The sequence below is a fragment of the Phaenicophaeus curvirostris genome, chromosome 20, assembly GCF_032191515.1.
Source record: "Phaenicophaeus curvirostris isolate KB17595 chromosome 20, BPBGC_Pcur_1.0, whole genome shotgun sequence".
NCBI classification, from domain to species: Eukaryota; Metazoa; Chordata; class Aves; order Cuculiformes; family Cuculidae; genus Phaenicophaeus; species Phaenicophaeus curvirostris.
In genome coordinates, this window is record NC_091411.1 from 11,761,251 (window position 1) to 11,780,049 (window position 18,799).

Consider the following 18,799-nt stretch of genomic DNA (forward strand, 5'->3'; position numbering starts at 1 on the left):
GTGCCCATCCTGTCAGAGCCCTGCTGTGCGGCCTGTAATTCACTGTAAAGGGAGGGGCGTGCTTTGCCATCCCATAATGACATACAGTGAACTATGGCAAAGGCTGCCTATGCTTTGGGTTTGTGAACTCGGCCCCGATGAACGCCCAGGGCGCTGCTGGAGGGGCAGCGCTGGTACCGTTGGGCTCTGCTGAGGAAGGGAGCAGCAGGCCCTGAGCGCCCCAAGAGCTCTGCAGCCCTGATTGCCTGGAGAAGAGAACCAGGACTGTGCTCCCCGACCCGCTCCTGAGGGGCAGGGAGAAGCCGCAGCCCCGACTTGGCACGGGGCAGCAAAGCACAAGCAGTGATGCCGCCTGCGCCCGTGCTGGCCCGGCAGCTGCTCAGTTGCAGCACAGGGTTAGCAGAGCTGATGTCGTTTCAAGCACCCAAAGCCAGTACTAGAAAAGGTTAAAATACTGTCAGTGTCTTGAGCATTTCTGCAGAGTAATTTATGAAAGTTGGTTTTTTTCATTAATGAACTTCACTTTCTTTTGATATTTAATTTTTAAATATATTTTTTCACAAAACTGGAGTTGCTGTAGTTCCTGATCCCGATTTCTTTTGTAATTGTAAATTTTATAATTTGTAAATATTAGAAAGTCCTTCAAAAGAAATTTACAATAAAATTTGGCTAAAACCAGATCTTGTTACCTTGATTTGTGATCAGGATTTTCTGAAGAGTATCTCGCTGTCAGGGGGGCTGATCCTGGTGTGCAGCATCAGCCGGCCCAGCTGCAGAGCTCAACGCCTCTTTCACAGTTAAAATGGTACTGACTTTGTGATTATTTGTGTCACACAGCAAAGCTGTAAGCAAAGACCTGAATGGTGCAGAGCTGCAGCGCAGCCTGTAAGGAGATGATGTAGAAACACAGACGGCGCTGGCGAAACCACCAGCAAGAGGTAATGGGAACAATTCTTACACTAGGTTAGTAAAAACATCAAAACACTTTCTCCATGAGAAAGAACAAGGTTGGAGGTCCCAGCCTGCTCTCCCAGACAAGCACACAGCGCTCGCCTCTGGCACGAGGAGGAATGAGTCATGTTAGGAATTCCTGAGTTTAAATAAGACAAAAAACTAACCTGTCCCGGGGATGGTCCGATCCTGTTATTCTGAGGTGCAGTAACAGGGCTCCTGCTTGCAAATTCTACTCAAGGAGTGAGGAAGGGCACAAGCTCCAGGAGCACGGGAACACAGTGAGGGGGATTAGTGCCAGCGGTGAGGAGCCCTTTCAGTGCCCCAAAACTAACTTGCCAAATAATGTGAGTGTGCTTGTTTGTCTAAAAAAATCAGCTGCATAAAATGTTCCATAATACGGGCAAAGAAAAATTACCAGAGATGCAAAATGCTTGGCAGTGAAACAGAATTACCTGAGAGAATTACCTGAGTGTTCTTTGAGTTAAGCACGGGCACAGCGTCTGCTCAGCACACAACATGAATGGTTCTGAAACAGAGCAGGTGGAATTCAGCTGGCACGTCGTATGCCGAACTTTGCGGTGCCCGTACGGCTCCAGCAGCACTGAGAAAGCTTTAGCATCGCAGTCACAGCCGAGGCGCTCTGACAGTCCAGTCTCAGTTTACAGATAACGTTCATGCTCTGAACGGCATAAAATAAAATGGAGCTGTTCTCTTAGATTTACAGATTTTACTATGCAATACTAAAACCATCTGTCTTCCAACAAAAAAAGAAAATACAAATCCAACCAAATGGCTTCTCAGAGTAACAGGACTTCACAGAAATGCAGTATTAATGCAATACTATGGTCTTCCCAAAGAGCTGGCATTTCAGCTACTGAGCAGCCCTCTCGCATCGCAGCCTCAGACGCGCAGACAGCCGCTTCATACACTCGAGTAAGAAAACTTCCAAGATTATATGAATAAAATAGATACATTGGAAATCAGCTAAAGCTTTACAAGAGTTTCCCTATGTGTCCCACGTGATTTCCTTTATCAAAGGCTTAACGGTGACATGATTCCCTCCTCTAGAGTAACGTTTTACACCAGGTTGTGCCCAAATACAAAACAAAACAAAACAAAAAAGCACCACTTAAGTCAGACATAAATGACCACTGCAAGGACAGCAGGTTCTGTAGGGGATGCCAAGGTTAAGATGACATTTCTGGAGGATACTATTCTCACCATAAGCGTCCTAGAAAATCCCAATGACTGCGCCCCTTCACCACTTCATTGATCTTCATACTTTGTGACCTTGCGGTCCATCCACTGTCCACATAATGACCTGTTACACCAGCAAACGGCTCCCACTGCAGCGGGACGACGCCTGGGGGCTTTCAGACAGGAGCCGAGCACCGTGCAGACCCGAGGGAAACCCCCATTCCCACCTCTGAGGTCCAGCAGCTCTGGGCAGCTGCCGCGCGTTGGCTCAGCCCCGGCCTGGTTCCACAGACGAGCGCTGCAGCTTCCATCCGCCTGCACCCAGGCCCTCTCCTCAGCACAACGGCCTCCAAGCTGAACTGCGGGCTGGGAACATCAATCCCCCTTTTTTTTTTTCCTCTTTTCTGTTTATTTGCGATAATCGAGTAAGATACTGTTACACCCCATTCCTATACTGCCAGCTGTAGCACTTAACTTATATAGAACATGGACACACAAGTATAAGAGCTAAGATACTCTGTATGGCCTCTATTTTCTGATGCATTTAACAAAAAACAAACAAATAAACAAAAATCCCAAAAAGAAAAACAATTGCTGGTGTTTCCAGTTTCCCAACAGAGCTGCAGGACCAAAGCCGGAGCAACTGCTCTCTCCTATGATTTCATTGCCACAAGGAGTTACAGCACTCGTGCACCAGAGCAGCCCTGGCACCGCGCCCGGGGAGGGGACAGAAAAAACCCTGCAACAAAAGCTCCTCCAAATGAACGTCTGCACTGCGAGATGGGACAGACTCGGAGCCGAAGGGATTCACTCAGTGCAGCCCACAAGCCCGGGTTTGTTTGCTGCATTCCATGTGTGAAAGCAAATCACCAGAGCTCTGTGTGTAACGCAAGGAAAAGTGAGCGGCAGGAAAACCCTCCCGGAACAACGTGCGGCGCTGAGCGCCGGCTGCGCCAAGGACAAAGTGCAGGGGAAGGAGCAGCTTCTGCGTCAGTAGCAGGGTCCGAAAAGCTGTGGGTGGAAAACCAAGCCAAACCCAGCTACCTTCATGCTTTGGTTGGTGCAAGAGTCACAAGGGGTTCCAGCGGTGAGGAGTGAGGGAGCAGCAGGGACCAGGACACTGGGGGGGCTCTGAACTCTGGGCAAAAAGCACTTGAGTGTGAACGGCGGCACCGTGATGGTCCTGCAGCGATCCTGGCTCAGCCTTCCATAAAAGAAATGCTTGGGTTTATGCTGGCTCAAAAAAACAAAGCAACCCTCTGTCGATTCCAAAGGGACATCCAAAGGCCAGTGGGAGCATTACTCAAAGGTCTCCCATCGCTTTCTGAGCTGTTCCACCTTCCCTGGTGTGGATGACATATCTTGCCTCGTCTTCTTTAACAAATCTTCAAATGGATCTTTCATCTCCTCAGATTTTGAGGACAGTAACACAGGCTCCAAGCCCTTGGCTGGCCGTGAAGGGATCAAAGGGGGTTCAGTAGACAGGAGAGATAGCTTGGGATCTACCTTTGAGCTGGACGGGCCCAGCTGCAATGTTCTGGTTTTAGAAGGACCACTTAGGGACGCCGGCTGTAGAGAGCTGGTTGGAGAAGGAATGTGGCGCTGCAGCAGCACGGAGCTGGCTGGCGGCACAGCCGGAGCCTGGCTAAAGAGGTTTGGCATGGATAGCGTTGTCATGGTTGGTTGAGGTCTTTGCGGTGGGTAGAAGCTAGAACTAGGTGTTATGAAGCTAGAGCTGTAAGCGTGACCTAACGAGGGGGTGAAAGAGCCCCTTGGGGGCCTCACTAGAGAGACCGAAAGGGCTCCTGGCACTGTGTGTGTAAATGGGTTAGGAGACGGCTGTAAAAAAGGTGGTGGGACCGAGGACGGATAACCCAGAGGCTGGACAAACGGTGCAGCCGGAGGCACAAAGTCACCTGGCACCGAAGGAAAGGTGGCCGCAGCGGGGGGAGTGGCTGCGCTTTGCAGGCTGCGGGGACCTTGCTGTGGGCCGCTGCTCTGCCAGCTGGCTGTTTTTAATGGATCCAGCAGATTAAGAAGGTAGTCGCTTTCGTTACTTGTGTTCTCCGTCTTCACCTTGACAGGCTGGAGCATCTCAGCAGCACTGGGAGCACTGGACAGAAGCTGAGATGGACGAGAGGCATAATTTACAGACTGCTGCATTTCAGGGTCTAAGGACGCGCTGCCAACTCCAAAGGGCTCTGGGAGAAGATCTGAAACCAAATGGCTACGTCCTGTACCGTGGGCGGTGAGAATTTCTGATGGGCCAGTTGGAGTCTGATGCTTGGAAGCCCTGGGTGCTGGTGGTGGTGGCACTATCCCCAGTTCAGGAGTCTTTCTTCCTTGCGGCCTAGGAATGGTGATGTTCCCTTGAATGGCAGGACTCGATTCATCCTTTTCTGCAGGAGCCAGAGTGCTGTCTTTGCTCCGGGGTCTCCTTGTGCCCGGCGGCACGTTACCAAGTGCCGTCAGGGGCCGCTCCGGTGAGCTCTGGGAGTACTTGGAGGGAATAGCCATGTCGTCATGGCCCATACTCCACAGCTTGTTGTAAGGGTGGGACAGCTTCATGGTCGGCACAATCCTGTTCCTCTCAGACACGCTGAGATCCATTCTCTGCAAGAAAGCGTAAAAATAAATGTTAACCTTTCTTGATCTCCTCATGACATGGAGCTGCTGAGCTGAGCGGGAGAGGGACAACAGCACACGGCCTGGGAGGGCAGACAGGAAAGCAGAAGCAGGATTCCAAGGTTTTAATTCAAGCTCTGCCTCTAATGAGTTGTTCAGCTGTGACACATTGTGGCATCTGTTGTTAGCCAAGACGGGAGCACAGACCTGCATCTAAGGCACAGAAACTCCAAGCCTTAACTGCTGTATGGAGAAAGCTGTCAAATAAGATATCTGGATATAACGCCAAATTAAAGATTATTATAAGGTAGAAATGGCATTATTTTCTTTCATATCACGTGAAGATCTCAGACTCTGTTTCAGTTTCACACTTCTCAGGATGCATATTTTCAGTGAAGTTCTTCATAAAGAACCCCTCTTCTGTAACAGAGATTGTTCAGATGATGCCTGGACCAAAATGGCCAAATTAAAAGAACGTCATTTAAAAACCATGTGGTTTGGAGGGAACCTGAAAGTTCCCAGGTGTTCTTTCTCACTGCGGAGCATCCGCTCCAAAGAGGATGCTGTGAGGCAGCTAGTGGACAAAAAAAGCTCTGAGGAACAGGGCAAATGTTTCCTCCTTTAGCAGAACAGGCTGCGGGTGTAGTGGAAACAGTTACCGTCTTATAACTGAGTCCCATTCCAATGATTTCTTCACTCAGAAGGGACATAGAAACACATGGACAAATGGCTGGAAAATGGATGCATCTACCCCATGACAGGAGCACGTTCCTCAGAGAACAACAGAGGACAGTCACCCATTCTGTGCAACCCCCCAGCCAACACAGAGCCCTGTGCAAACCTGGTAGTCAAAGGAGCACCGCTCATCTCCTTCCTCTTTGGGAGTCCGGAGGTCTTCCAGGCTCTTTGCTTGGCTGAGAGGCTGAGGCTGTGCTTCTACTTCTAGATTAGGGAAAATGTCTTCAAGGACGTTGACGTCTGTGGCCTTTCTGGAGAGCAGAGGGCTCGGAGGCAGAGGCTCCTTTGGTTTTTCTGGACTGATTGCCTCTTCCCCATCAGCACTGTCCGATTCTTTCAGAGCCCGGTACGGCTGGGGCCTGGGAGAGGAAAAAAAATCATGCTGCAAATGACTGTCTTCCTAAGATTTCGTTTTAAAACAAGTATTCATGAAGGAGCTGGATGGCTTTACAAACTCTTTTGGGTGGCAAAACACAGCATACGTTGCCCTGGGAAGAGCACACGTGCGAGCAGAGTGACTGGGACGGAGGACTCACAAAGACACTCGGTGGCTTTGCAGAAGGGAAAGGTGAAATACTGCGAGAAGAGCTGTGAGCATGCAGGGACAGACAGGCTGGGCTGCGGAGGGGGCTCTGGGGCAGCACTAACAGACTCCAGCTCTGCTCTGGGGCCCTGCCCTGCCCCGCACGCAGACCCGCTCCTCGGCTCGCTCCCTTTACACGAGAAGCTGCCCAGTGCCCCATGTTCCGCAGGCGCGGACTCGGCACCGAACGTAATTCACTGTTTCCCTGCAATAATTGGGATCACTCTGCAGAGATCCGATGATTACACCGGTGTCATCTTATGGAGAAACAACACAATCCATTATGGAGACACCTATTTCACATTTGCAGCCGAGGCCGAGTTAGCAGGATGCTTCCCTTGCACGCACCTCAGCAAAAAACCTGAAGCCCAGCAGATTTGCATCGGGGCGGCGTGTGCAGAGCGCAGCAGCATAATGCGCAGCCAATTAACAGCCCAAGTGCCACACGGAGCCGCCGTGACTGGCGTTTGACTGGCAGCCGGTTGTACCGTGGCATTTAAACAAGGTTTCAATTAAAGGAAAATATTTGTGAGACCTGCAAAAACAGATCCTATGGAAGAACCCTCCTCCTCTTTCCATATTTTATTGTACTACCTCTATATCGTGCAAATTTAAAACCAGGATTTCGTTCATCCACACAAACAGCAGGGATTCTGCTGGCGACACGGGAACGTAACGATGCCAGAACAAGAGGGACAGCGGATGGTTCGTGGCTTTAGGATGAGGGGGGTCTTGCACGTCTCGGCCACAACTCTAGTCTCCCACACGCTATGTGCTCACCAGCTAAATGTTAGATCACCTGCAAAACCCCCAGCAGCATTCTGCAAACAAACCCTTGCAGCGTCCCGGCCGCCTCACCCCAAACACAAGGGTGGGAGCAGTTGTCTGGCCCTTTGCTGCTGAACCCGCAGCTCCATCTCCCCGTGCCCAACCATGGCCACCACCCCCCTGCCCGGCCACTCTGCACCCGCCTTCTGCATCACACAATGAAAATCGGTCACTGGAGACTCCACTGCCAGCCTGGTGGCCTCCTCCTGCAGCTCCAGGGCTCCAGGTGCCAGGGGTGGCCGGGCATCCATCGCCCAGCACCCGGAGCTGCCCGGATCCAGCACCACGCGGGGTTCGGAACCATCAGCTCACAGGGCCCCTCTTCCTACAGGCTCTGCATTTGTTAAAAGAATTCGTGCCATTCTGTGCACTTTGTCTCCTTTTCTACCCCTAGGACCCTCAGGCAGGGGAGGTTAGGAAAGAACAAACCCTCTGGACGGCAGCCAGCGAGGCCTTAGCTCAGAGCTGCCCCGCAGGGCTGGAACGTCCCAACGCAGTCAGGTCCAGCTGAATCCCTGCGTTCTCCCTCCTCCCGTCTCAAAGCCGCAGGAGCTGGTGGGCAGCAGCGCTTCCCCGACACGGCCGAGTGGCAGAACCCCCTGCCCAGCACTCAGCAGCCCTCGGGGACCGGTGGCTGCGAGGGGCCGCGCTGCTCAGCACCGTGTTTCAGAGCTCACTTACGGGGATTTGGGAACTCATGGCAAGTCACAAATTAAAAAGTTGGATGCAAATAACCCAGCGAGTAAACCCAGCGCGCTGCTTGCAGTTTCTCATGTAATCTCAAGTCAGGCTGTGCCCAAAGCCCTCAGAGGACGGCGTGGAGACTTCCAGAGCCACTGGGGATGGGGTGCTTGGCAGAACAGAGAGACTGGGACTGAGCAAAGGAAGCAAGAAAAAGCCAATAACTGCACGGAAATCAGGCTCACGGGACAATCCAAAAGCACAGCCAGCACTGCTCCAGGAAGAACAGCAGAGGGTTTGGACAGGGACACAAGCAGCACATCAGAACAAGGGCGAGCGGAAGGGTGATGTCCCGCAGAGCTCGAGTCGCTATCAAACCATAAGCTGTGCGTCGCTGCAGAGCGTTTCATGCAGGAGCAGGCGTTTGCATGCTGGTAACTCGCAGTACAAACAAGCAGGAGAAACGCTGAACATTCATCGAGCACCAGACAGAGACGGCAGGAGCATTTCCCCAAGTTCCAAGTACAGGAGCAGGCACCCTGACAACGCAACCCCACTGTCCAAAGACTGAATGAATACAACGAGAGAATAAAGGCTAGACCATTCGAAAGGAGCAGAGAAGAAAAAGTTTTCAGAGAAGGCAGAGACAGGATCCTCTTGCTGCTGAAATTCATCATCAGAAGAGTCCTCAGAGAGGAAGACCGTATAGTGTCGCATGGGCTTTACCAGGCTGGGGGAAACAGGAAGAGAAAAGGAAGTTATCGAGTTATTAAGTTCAAAGCTCCAGAGCAGAGAGAAACCAAGTGATTAGGCTCTAAATCGTTTTGGAGCATGCCTGACTCCCACCGCAGAGCTCTGTGGGACCTGTTGAGCTCTACTTTTAGGGCAGAAAATTCAATTCTAAAAACATCAAGGGTGCCACCAGCTAGGAAGGGTTCCCAGACCTGCACTCACACCCGATGCACTGATGAACGTGCCAGACAGCATCGGTTGCAGGGCTTTTCTTTTTTCCCCACGTCACTGGAACAACGGAAAAGAGATCACCAGGACAGTTTTTTGCCATCCAAATGAGGTCTCTTCCCAAACACCTTAATTTTACCACCCAGACATCACTGATAATATCCTAGTTGTAGCGAATCAAAGCGTAGATCATGATTGACACAGAACAACTCCTGACTGAGATGGGGAGACGGAGTTTGCTCTTGCTGAGGTCAGAATAAAATTTGCCATTTCCATGTAAGCAGAATCAGGCCCATCATGTGGCACAAAGGACGGGGTCCTACGCTGCCGGCATCGTGCAGCAACACAGAGGTACAACAGCCCTACGTGCACTACAGATTAGACAAGGATAGGCTGCCATCAGGACCAAAAGCATGGAGAAAAAGAGGAAGGATTTCATCTGTTGCCTTTATAGCACAGATATTCTAACCTGCTACCCCCAGCGGCACGAGGACTCACCACCAGCCTTCGCTCTGTTAGTTCTCTGGTCTCAAATCACTAAATAACTACGTAATAAAGTTATGAAAATCAGTCTAAAGGATTAGGTCAGAAAAAGCAGATTTGGACACTGCGACCAACAGCTCAAGGGGGCCCGAGCTGCTGCAGTATGTTCACAATCAGGACAGAGCTAATTAACAAAAAGTCTAAAATAGCAGTGGGTGCAGCCAACAGCGTTAAATCATCATTTGCAGTGCTCCAGTTACAGCTGTTGCCTCCCTCCTGCTATCACAGGCACCCCGGGAAAGTCAGGTGGTGGTGCTGCTGCTGGAGGAAAAAATTGCTATAACATTTTTTTTAACTTTATTCCCCCCCCACCCCCCCTTTTTTTTAAATGAAAGGGAGTATTGTCCAAAAATTTCAACTGCCCTTAACGAAAGGCTCCACCTAAAGTAAATCTGAAATCAAAATACTTTAAAAATGTTTCTTTTTTGAACTTACACACACCTCTCTTTGTCTTAGGAGAGTAGATCACCATTTAACGTGCTTCCAGAAAATCTAAAATAATTTCCAGAAATCAAGAACGATATGGATTTCCACATCTCCTGCCAACACACAAAATGTTTGGTAGCTGCATTTAACCAGCGTGTGGGTGCAGCTGCCCCTCCAGTGCTGCCTCTGACACCTTTTGTTTGCCTTCAGACCTCGCCGAAGTCAAACCCACCGCGTCTGCACGCACCCGGTCAATAAACTGAGAACAAACTATGAAGAAATGAGACACGATCTGGTCGGCCGGATCATCAGCTGCACCTCAGTGCGAACGTGATTAAATACACACAAGTTAATCTGTGCTGGTTTTGCTGCTGGAATCCTTAAATGAAAGCGGGGAATTAGAAAAAAGCAAGCGCTCGAGTTGCACTGTTGGTGTGCTCTGTTAGAGGGTTTGGTCCCAGATAAGGGACGAACCATCTAAAACTGTCCAAGTTTAAATTTTTTATTAGCTCGAGGCAGTAGAATCCCCCCGAAGTGCGGATTCCCTCATTAACCCAGCTGGGCGACCCTCCTGCCGGCTGCCCCCCAGCCCTCGCCAGCGCCGGCACACAAAGAGCTGTCGGCAGGCAGGTCACCGGCAGCCGCCGCACGGCGGGCGCTGCTGCTCGCGGAGCGGGAAGAAAGGAGGTGTCCGTCACAGCTACAACCCTCATCATCTCCACATGACTGCACCGGCTCCTGCCTACCTAATCTCTTCGCTGAGTTACCATGCAGATGACTTGCTGATCTCTTTCTAATGTTTAGTTTAACATGTCTCCGGTTAGCACCGGCATATGACAGTGCTGACAGCCGCGGCTGTTCCTTTTTAAATATCATGTCAGAAACACGGCGCGATAAAGCCGGGGATGCGCTCCGTGGCTCCGCGTCCCATTATGATAGTGTGGGCTTCGTTTTTAATGAGGAAGATCTGCATCTCGGGAGCTTTTTTCATGTGTCAGGATGCATGGACAAATCAGCAGCACATCACGCTGGCCAAAAATGAAATGCTGACAAATGTAGATATTTCAAATTTAATTGACACCTAAATGTACTTGAGATAGAAAAAAAATATATACGGAAAATGCGACTATGGGAAAGGGGAATTAATAAGGAGAATTCTGTAATAATTTTAAAAGATATTTTGGTTATGAGAAAATTAAATGTGTGTATTTTATTAACCTTGTTTTATTTTCCTGATTATAGAGATTTGGCACAAAGGGGCGGTATGGACTTGTCGTTATTCTCCTAAAAAGGGTTCCCAAATTTGAGGGAGGATTTTGAGTTTTATTAATGTATTTTTTAAAGAACAGCTACACATCAGCTCTAGGGAATTAAGGAATTTGTCCCTCTTAGACAGTAAAATGAAGAGAATGAGGGATTTGGACGCACGGGCTTTTTCTTGCCAGTATGAAATAAGAGACTTGGGACCGAGGGGATTACCCGGTGCCTATTCAATCCGAACAAAGCACAGACCTATCGCTGGAATTCCTTCCTGCATGTGCTGAATACTCCCTGCACCCAAGTGGGAGCTAACAAACATCTTAAACTCTCCATTTGGTTTTTGAAGTGCCACTTTGTACACTGGGAATGTCCTCGGGAGCAGAGTATGTCCAGAAAAGCAAAACCACTCACGTGAAGGCTATTTGAAATTAAAACAACAGAACAATTTGTACCACAAGTCACCCGACCGGACAACAAACCCAAGAGCTGCGATGGCTGCACCCATCAAGGGCAGCAACTCATCGTTTCACAGCATTGGTGAACTTCATACAAATTCTCTACAGAGGAGATATGAACAAAAAATCTCAAGTGTGAAGAAGCTGGACAACACCTCTGGCTGCTCTGGACACAAGATCCTACAAAGCCATTCCCCATTTTTGTCCTGTCTCTCGGTGTGAAGGACCATCTCCCTGCGGATCTCCTCTGTCCTTACAAGCCAAGCTGCACACACTCGGCAGGCAGCAGAAACAACCCCCAAATTAAAGTCTTTTGTAAACAGTCACACTGGAAAGAGAGTGATTCAGGAAGACTAATGTTCGCAAAGGGCAGCCCTGCCTGCCTTGTCCTACAGTTCTTGTTTAGCATCAAAACCCAACGATGCTCCATACGTTTCCTCCCCATTTGCTGTGCCTTTGCGGGGCCCTCTTGACCCACCCTTGCTGCCCCCGGCTCCCTCTATGCTGGTTTCCCCAAGGCAGAGGAACCAAAGCAGACAAAATGAGTCGTGTCTGCTAGAACCTGCACTACGTCCTTTCTGATTCCATCCGCCCTTGCTCAAACAGGCACTCGCTGGCTTCACTTTCTTCCTGAGCAGAGATTGCTGCTCGTGGCGATGCCATGGAAAACCTTTACCATAAACAAATTTGGCGTGGCAGAGCTCCGAGAGCCTGGTGACAGTAACTGGAATTTAATGTGCTTTATGAGCCCGTATCATTTAACGCAGCCATCAAGCTGACTTCATACTGAATTCAGCGTAATAACCCGTTATTGCTCTGCAGCCCATTTTCATTCATATGGTAGAAGGGAAAGCCATTAGCTTCTCTGCGAAGTCCTACACAACTTCTGGAAAGCCATAATGAACTGCTGCAGCACTGCCACAGGTTTAGCCAGCCCGAGAGCCTTTTGACATGCTGTTAATTGTGAGCCCGACCCTCTGATTTCCTATTTTAATTTCCTCCCACTCTGCATGCCCTGGAAGCCAGCTAGTCGGTACTTAGAGAAGACGGATCCTAGAGCCCTCTGGAAGCCTATTCTACATTTAATAGGAAATCTTGCTGTGCTGTAAAAGAGAGCTCTCAAAAAACTGCCTATCTGTTAAAAATGCAACATCTTATTTCTGTGAACAACTAATTTGTGTTTAAGGAGGCAGGCCCCACGTGTCTAGGATTGCCCCAGGTGGTAATCCAGCATTTTCTGAGCTCTTGGCTACAAATTCTTTCTTATAACTAAAAAAGTACTTTTTAAACATCATAGAGTTTGGATTTAATGACAAATTGTTAAGACTCAAACATCACAAACCTTGAATTATTGATAAGATTGAAAATAACACCCCAAACTTTCTACTGAAATAGAAAGAAAATTGCTGAAATTTTTGATGGGGAAACAATAGTTCTTCCCCAGCTCTTCCAAAGATAATGGTTAAACAACAGCCATTAGCAAGAATCTGGGGTGTTTGAGTTGTATTCCCGTGTTTTCACTGAAGATTGATTAAAAAATGAACACACGTACCCCCAAAATAATGGTTTTCTTCTATACATATTAAAAAAACTAACTTACGTAATTGAAGATACAGATTTCCTAATCTCATAACCAACGCGTAAATCCATGGGACAACTGAGGGGACGCTGACAGAACGGTTACTTGTCAGAGACAAGGTGACACTGCAAACGGGAGAGAGAGGGCCCTGCAGCAGGAGCTCCCTGGGTGCCCACGGCCCTCGGGATCCCGTCTGCAACAGGAGGAGCGAGGACACAAAGTCACAGCCTGAGCTCATGGGTTACAGACCCTTGGGAAAGGTCTCTGTAGCCTTCATGCAATCACTCAATACTAAAAGTTAGTGTTCGCGTTCAAGAGAGAATCTCTGTGCTGAACAGGAGCTCCTCCTCACAAACACGTCCCACACACGAGCACCTGGAAGAAGTCACTGGTGCAGATTTTGTGCTGGAATCAGTGCAGTTAAACTGAGTATTTTGGTTAAGTTCAGTTTAAGAAAAGCACCCTGCCAACCCTGCTGCTGCTTTCAGGGAATCTCTGCTCTGCAACAAGGGGTGCCCCAACACTACCGAGCAACACGAGTGACCATGCGCAGTGTGGTGGTTTCATTCATTTCAGCATTATCCAAGAGGGGAAACAAGGTGTATTTTCTTAAAGAGACAACATTTGAATTTCTGTTTTCATTTCAGAACAACACAGGAAGATCACTGCTTACCAGGACAGAAAAAGAAAGTTGTGAAAAATGTGATGAAAACCGTATCTTGAACTACTATTTAAAAAAATATTTCTCCTTTAGTCAAATGGTCATTTTGAGATCAGTAGTAAGGAAAAAGACCAGAATTAGAGTCATTACCTGTCTCAAAGGAAGCCACCTCAAGTTATGTCTTAGGTAAGCCCTTTACCTGAGCTTTAGTAAGTATGCAGTTAGATATTTCCTCCACTCTTACTTCCGAAATCACAACTGAAGCGTCAGTGTCAGCAGAGTCGCGTGTCCCATCTCCCCCCACCTCAACTAGTTTTAGTAAAACACTTGAACAAGACACCTTACAGGACATTTGGTGGAGCACAATATTCCACAATTAACTGTCTGGAAGTAGTTGTCAGAGTTTGTTTGGAACCTGAAGCTGGTGACAGGAAAGAATGAAAAGACATCAGTTCCTGCTGTGACACCACATCTGAACTGGGTAAAACACAGCAGCTGGCAGACACCAGGAGGAGACCACAGCTGGTACTGTAGAGCAAGGGCCAGGGGCATTAGCAACACTACCTGGGTTTCTCCCACATTGAAAAGATGAAAAAATCTATCAGTAAAATGCTCATGAAGAAAAATAACCCAGCTTACAGCTACAGAGCATCTGCGCCAATGGTTTTCACAAAAAAAATGTCCCTAGTTTAGTCTGTGAAAGCAGCTGAATCGTAAAGAGTCACTAAAATGAAATGCAATCAATAAATAAAAAATAAATTAATAAATACTAATAGTGATATAATATATTAGTATAAATATCATGTTTATCACTCATTCTGTTCTGATATGGCAAGAACTGGCAACACTGGTTAGCAGCAAGGCACACAGGAACGTCAAGCGGATTTTGAATCCAAATACACATAATCCTTCATACAAAACACAGATAATGGTTAAATTGACCTAATTATCCTTCACCTACATGCAATAAGCCATCACATCAAACATTAAGAAAAAGCTTTCAATGATTCCTGTCACCTTTGTGCGGGGCCCAGGCCCGTTCCCAGGATTTGCAATTTGCTCCACAAGAGGGCAACCAAATTCCACTATAAAATAGTAAAAACAGTAAATAACCCTGTCGGATGTAAAAGTGACCCTTCATTTTAGCTACAAGCTGGGGTATCTCCCCATCCAGAAGCAGCCACCAAAGGGTGACCCATGCACTTAACTCTGGGGACAGGGGATCCAGACTCCACCTTTCTCTCTCGCTCAAACAGTGGCAACCGGGAACTGAGACACATGTGGGAAGGTGTGCTTAAAGAAACCAACTATTCCTCTTTTTAAGGAATTTTTAGATACAGCAGACAATCCTGGGCATCACCTAAAGCATTTCACGTTACTGACAACGGAGCCACTGCAGGCTGGGACACAAGCAAATAACGCCAGGTAGCCACGACCAGCAATGACTTTGTGCTGCAGGGAGAGACGAATGACAAGGAAACCTCTGCAAGGGATTAGATCACTGAATCATTTTGGTTGGAAGAGACCTTTAAGATCATTCAGTGCAACTCTTAACCTAACACTGCCAACTCCACCACTGAACCACAAGTGCCATGTCCACACGCCTTGAGTGCCACCATCCTTCAGCCCCGAGTCCCTTGCTCACTGTGAGCAGTCCCAGTGTGAATTCCATGCTCAGGCTGCACTGATGCAATGCCAGACATTTGGAAAATGCTACTCCACTCACTGTTTGACGGTTCACATGCAGGCAATACCAGTTAAAACTTGCCACGTGCTGTGGAAAATGTACACTGACTGCCTGCTGCTCTCACCTCACTGCTCGGCCGCTCCCTCTGCAGCGCCAGGCAGTGACCCTACTTGAGCCAGGCTTTCATTTAAAGCAGAGTTCAAAACAAAACAACAAAGAAATTAACAAATCCAAAACCTGGAAATTTCCCCTAAAAAGGCTGATTGGATTACGTCTAATTGGCAACCCAGAACTTTCCAACACGTAAACTTTGGTTTCTTGCTTTTTCACACTTCTTCGAAAATGTTCCAAAAATCAACCCCCCCATTTTTTTGGTAGTTGAAAAATTACTTTGTTCTGTGGTATTTTTTTAATTTCTCCTTTGGCCAGTTCCAGTTCTGATCTGAAGCAGAGCAGCAAAGTACTTACTGTTCTGGACTAGAAACCGAAGTCCTTCGTCCTTCCACAGCAATGTTGCTCTTGGGTCTCTTGACAACATGAGGTCTTGGCGGGCGAACCTGTTATATGCACACGCGGAAGACATTTCATCAAATACTTCAAGGTGATCAAACAACAGACATAAAGAACAAAATACACACAACCACCATTATCTTAAAGCTATCTTCCATTCAGATTATTAAACTTCAATCTTTCTTGTGCCACAACAATGTTACAAGTGAATACAGATATACAAAAGAATACAAAGTATGAATATAAACTACAGGGACCCACGACTTGTTTAAGGATAAAAAACCCCACGTGTTTTTTGAATAACAAGTGAAATGTCCTTATCGCCAACTTAGCTGTTAGCAAAGGAATGAAAACTGGTTCCACTGAATGGGACAGGCTAAACCTCTGATAAAAGACTCCCTAAAAGTGAGCTTCCCCCTGCACAGTCAATTGACGGAGTGGAAAATCCTGCGTGCTGCTGTACATTATATTGGAAAGCAGAGTTCAGCTCTGACATCACGATCCTTTTGTCCCCTGCTTCATAGGAACCCATCTTCTCAAGGGAAGACTTCTGTGCGAGGGAGCACTGAAAAATTTGCACTTAGAATAAATGTGATAACACGAAACCATAACTTATTTGTATTAAAAATTTGCTTCCTTTCAGCAGCTGAACAGAAACCCTGTCCAGATGCATTACCATCAACACGCCTGGTGTTACATTAGTGTGTCTTTTATTGTCTGTATTAAAACCCAAAGCCTTTCAGTGGAAGATGATGCTGCCAATCCCATCTTAAATGAAATATCTGTCACCTTCTAACGGTCAGAAATCAGGCTACTTGCATTAACTCTGCAAGCAAACAAGCTTTACTTCATGGGAAGGAATAAGTACACATGAACACTATATCTAGGGCTACACCCAAGCGCTCTTTGGATGGCCAAGAAATTTCTTTGCAGTGATAGAATAGACCTGGATTTCCTCCCACCTCCACAAGGTTTGTTTGTTTGGGTTTTAAAATTACTATTTGTTGGGGTCGGTTTATTTTCCCCGGCACATAAGCCTCAAGTTTTCCTGCCAGGAAAAAGCCACCGCATTGTGTGCAGCGTTTCTGCACCCCACTACGCTATGCAGAAGACAGCAGGATTACTGTAGTGCATTTTCATTTCAAAGGCAATGGTGCACAGCAGATATGATGAAGAAACCCAGAGATGTATCGCCACGGTTTCTTAGGAAAAAGGGCTTATAAAGAGGTCAGATGTTAAGGTCTTGAAGATCAGTCCCCACACAAGGCTGCTCCTCTTTACAATAAAGACGGCTTAAGAATGTGAATTTATGGCAGGAATGGAAGGATTAAGTTTGTGGCAACTTCAACTGAACTTGCAACGTGGTGAAACATGGGGAAAAGAACAACAGAGCTAATTAGACGAGCTGAGCTGTCAGAGTGCGGCTGAATGGCTCGGTGCCAACAAACAAAAGGAATGGGCTGGCAATCAGCAGGATCGATGAAGAATACTGCTTCATTAGGGTTGATAAAACAGAGAGAGAGAGAAAAAGCAAGAGAGAGTGAGAGCGTGCAATAGCGGGGGGAGAGAAGCAAGAGGAACTGGGGGGAGAAGAGAGCAAGAAGGAGAAAGAGAGAAAGAGAGGAAAAAAGAAACCTGTTTAATTAAATCTGAGCTGGAAGATAATGTGCAAAGCTGGCTTGTCATCATGCTGTGAACACTTTCACCTTTTGGGTGGTGCCCCGGGGGAGCAATGGAGAGAGATGAGAGTTCGGATGGCTCCAGGGGCCACCAGACCAGCAGAGTGCAGGGTGACATGCCAGGCAGGATTCAGAGCATTGTTCAGGGGGACTGCAGGGAAAAGCCAGGAATCATGCCAATTCCTTGCTGGATCTTGAGCCTTATGTAGCCAAATAGGCAAGGTTAAATGCTTATCAAATGCAAAATTGTGAAGAAAATCCAATTACGTGAGCAAACAGCCAAAAGAATAAAGGTAAACACCCAGTATGGAAGGGTTAAATGTGCTTATTACTGTCCCCATCAACTTTATGCATAATTATTATATTTTAACTTTTTCTAATTGAATGAAGTTTCCAAACAGCCACTATTAATCCAAACAGATCTCTATTAATTATAAGCAACAACCTTCTCTCTTTCATAATACCACCAGGACTCATTTCCAAAACAGCAGAATGTAAAGAACATAGCTGTTCTGCTTCCTTAACCTCTCTTTGGTCTGTGTTTTTGTTTTTATCATCAGTAATGACTCAGACTGCAAGGACCAGTGCCCATGGATTCCTCTTCATCACAGATACATCCTGAAAACAGTGAGTATTGCTCAGGAATTGTTTTACATGGAATTGGTTGGGAAAGCAGAGGGACCTGGACTCCTCATCCAGTGCTTGCTCTAAAAGGCTGGGATAAATGCCTTGCCAATACCCACCTCTCTACTACATGCCAAGACTAAGAGAGGGAAAAAGCAGCCTGCACAAAGTATTATTTACACACACAAATATGTGTTCCAACTATTAAAAGCCAAATAACAGTTCTGAACAACAACAAATTTATGTATATTTGGTACAAGCATATTTTTTTGAATGATTATAATAATTTACATTTATCTTGAATTTCTGCTTGATGAATGAAGCATTTCTGTTCCACTTCTTGACACAGCGAGATGAATGCAACAGGAGCTTTTATTATTACATTTCCAACCTTTTATCAATCACATTGGGAGCAAAGACAGTTGACACAAACCCATTCTAGTGAGGACTATTAATGCACTACAGCTGGGAGATTAAACACACTTAGCCAGACTTTGATGTAATAAATTACTCAATCTGAACAATACTGTTTAGCAACTTTTGTACAGAGGAATCGCACTGTGCCCTCGTACACCTGCCAAACACAAACCAAGAGGGCTCTGAAGCATGATGGGAGCCCCACAGCACAGGGAAAGTTTGTTCCCAGAGTAACGCATCTGGGAGGGCCTCTCACATCAATTACATTTCAAAGAACACACATGAGCATAGTCAACGCTACCTTTTAAACACAGAAAACAGAAATTTTCAGAGCAGGAATCCATTAAAACAACTCTGTTAAGCTAAACACCCAGAGTTAAGTAGAAGGAGGA

The 18,799-nt window shown here is 47.2% G+C and overlaps 1 protein-coding gene across 10 annotated transcripts in view; it reads right to left on the bottom strand.

The window, feature by feature from the left end:
• Positions 1 to 1,621: 1,621 nt before the first annotated feature.
• The window catches only part of DENND1A (DENN domain containing 1A), a 175,661-nt gene continuing 158,483 nt past the window's right edge, over positions 1,622 to 18,799 (bottom strand). For 5 of the 10 annotated variants that reach the window (XM_069873537.1, XM_069873535.1, XM_069873532.1 and 2 more), the window contains 4 exons: positions 15,646 to 15,734; positions 8,208 to 8,336; positions 5,618 to 5,873; positions 1,622 to 4,764 (listed from right to left, as the gene is read on the bottom strand). In XM_069873537.1, the coding sequence (XP_069729638.1) occupies positions 3,451 to 4,764; positions 5,618 to 5,873; positions 8,208 to 8,336; positions 15,646 to 15,734 (1,788 nt within the window). In that variant the 3' untranslated portion in view covers positions 1,622 to 3,450. The remainder of the gene's footprint in view (positions 4,765 to 5,617; positions 5,874 to 8,207; positions 8,337 to 15,645; positions 15,735 to 18,799) is intronic. The other 5 variants (XM_069873541.1, XM_069873540.1, XM_069873539.1 and 2 more) reach the window with 1 other exon arrangement.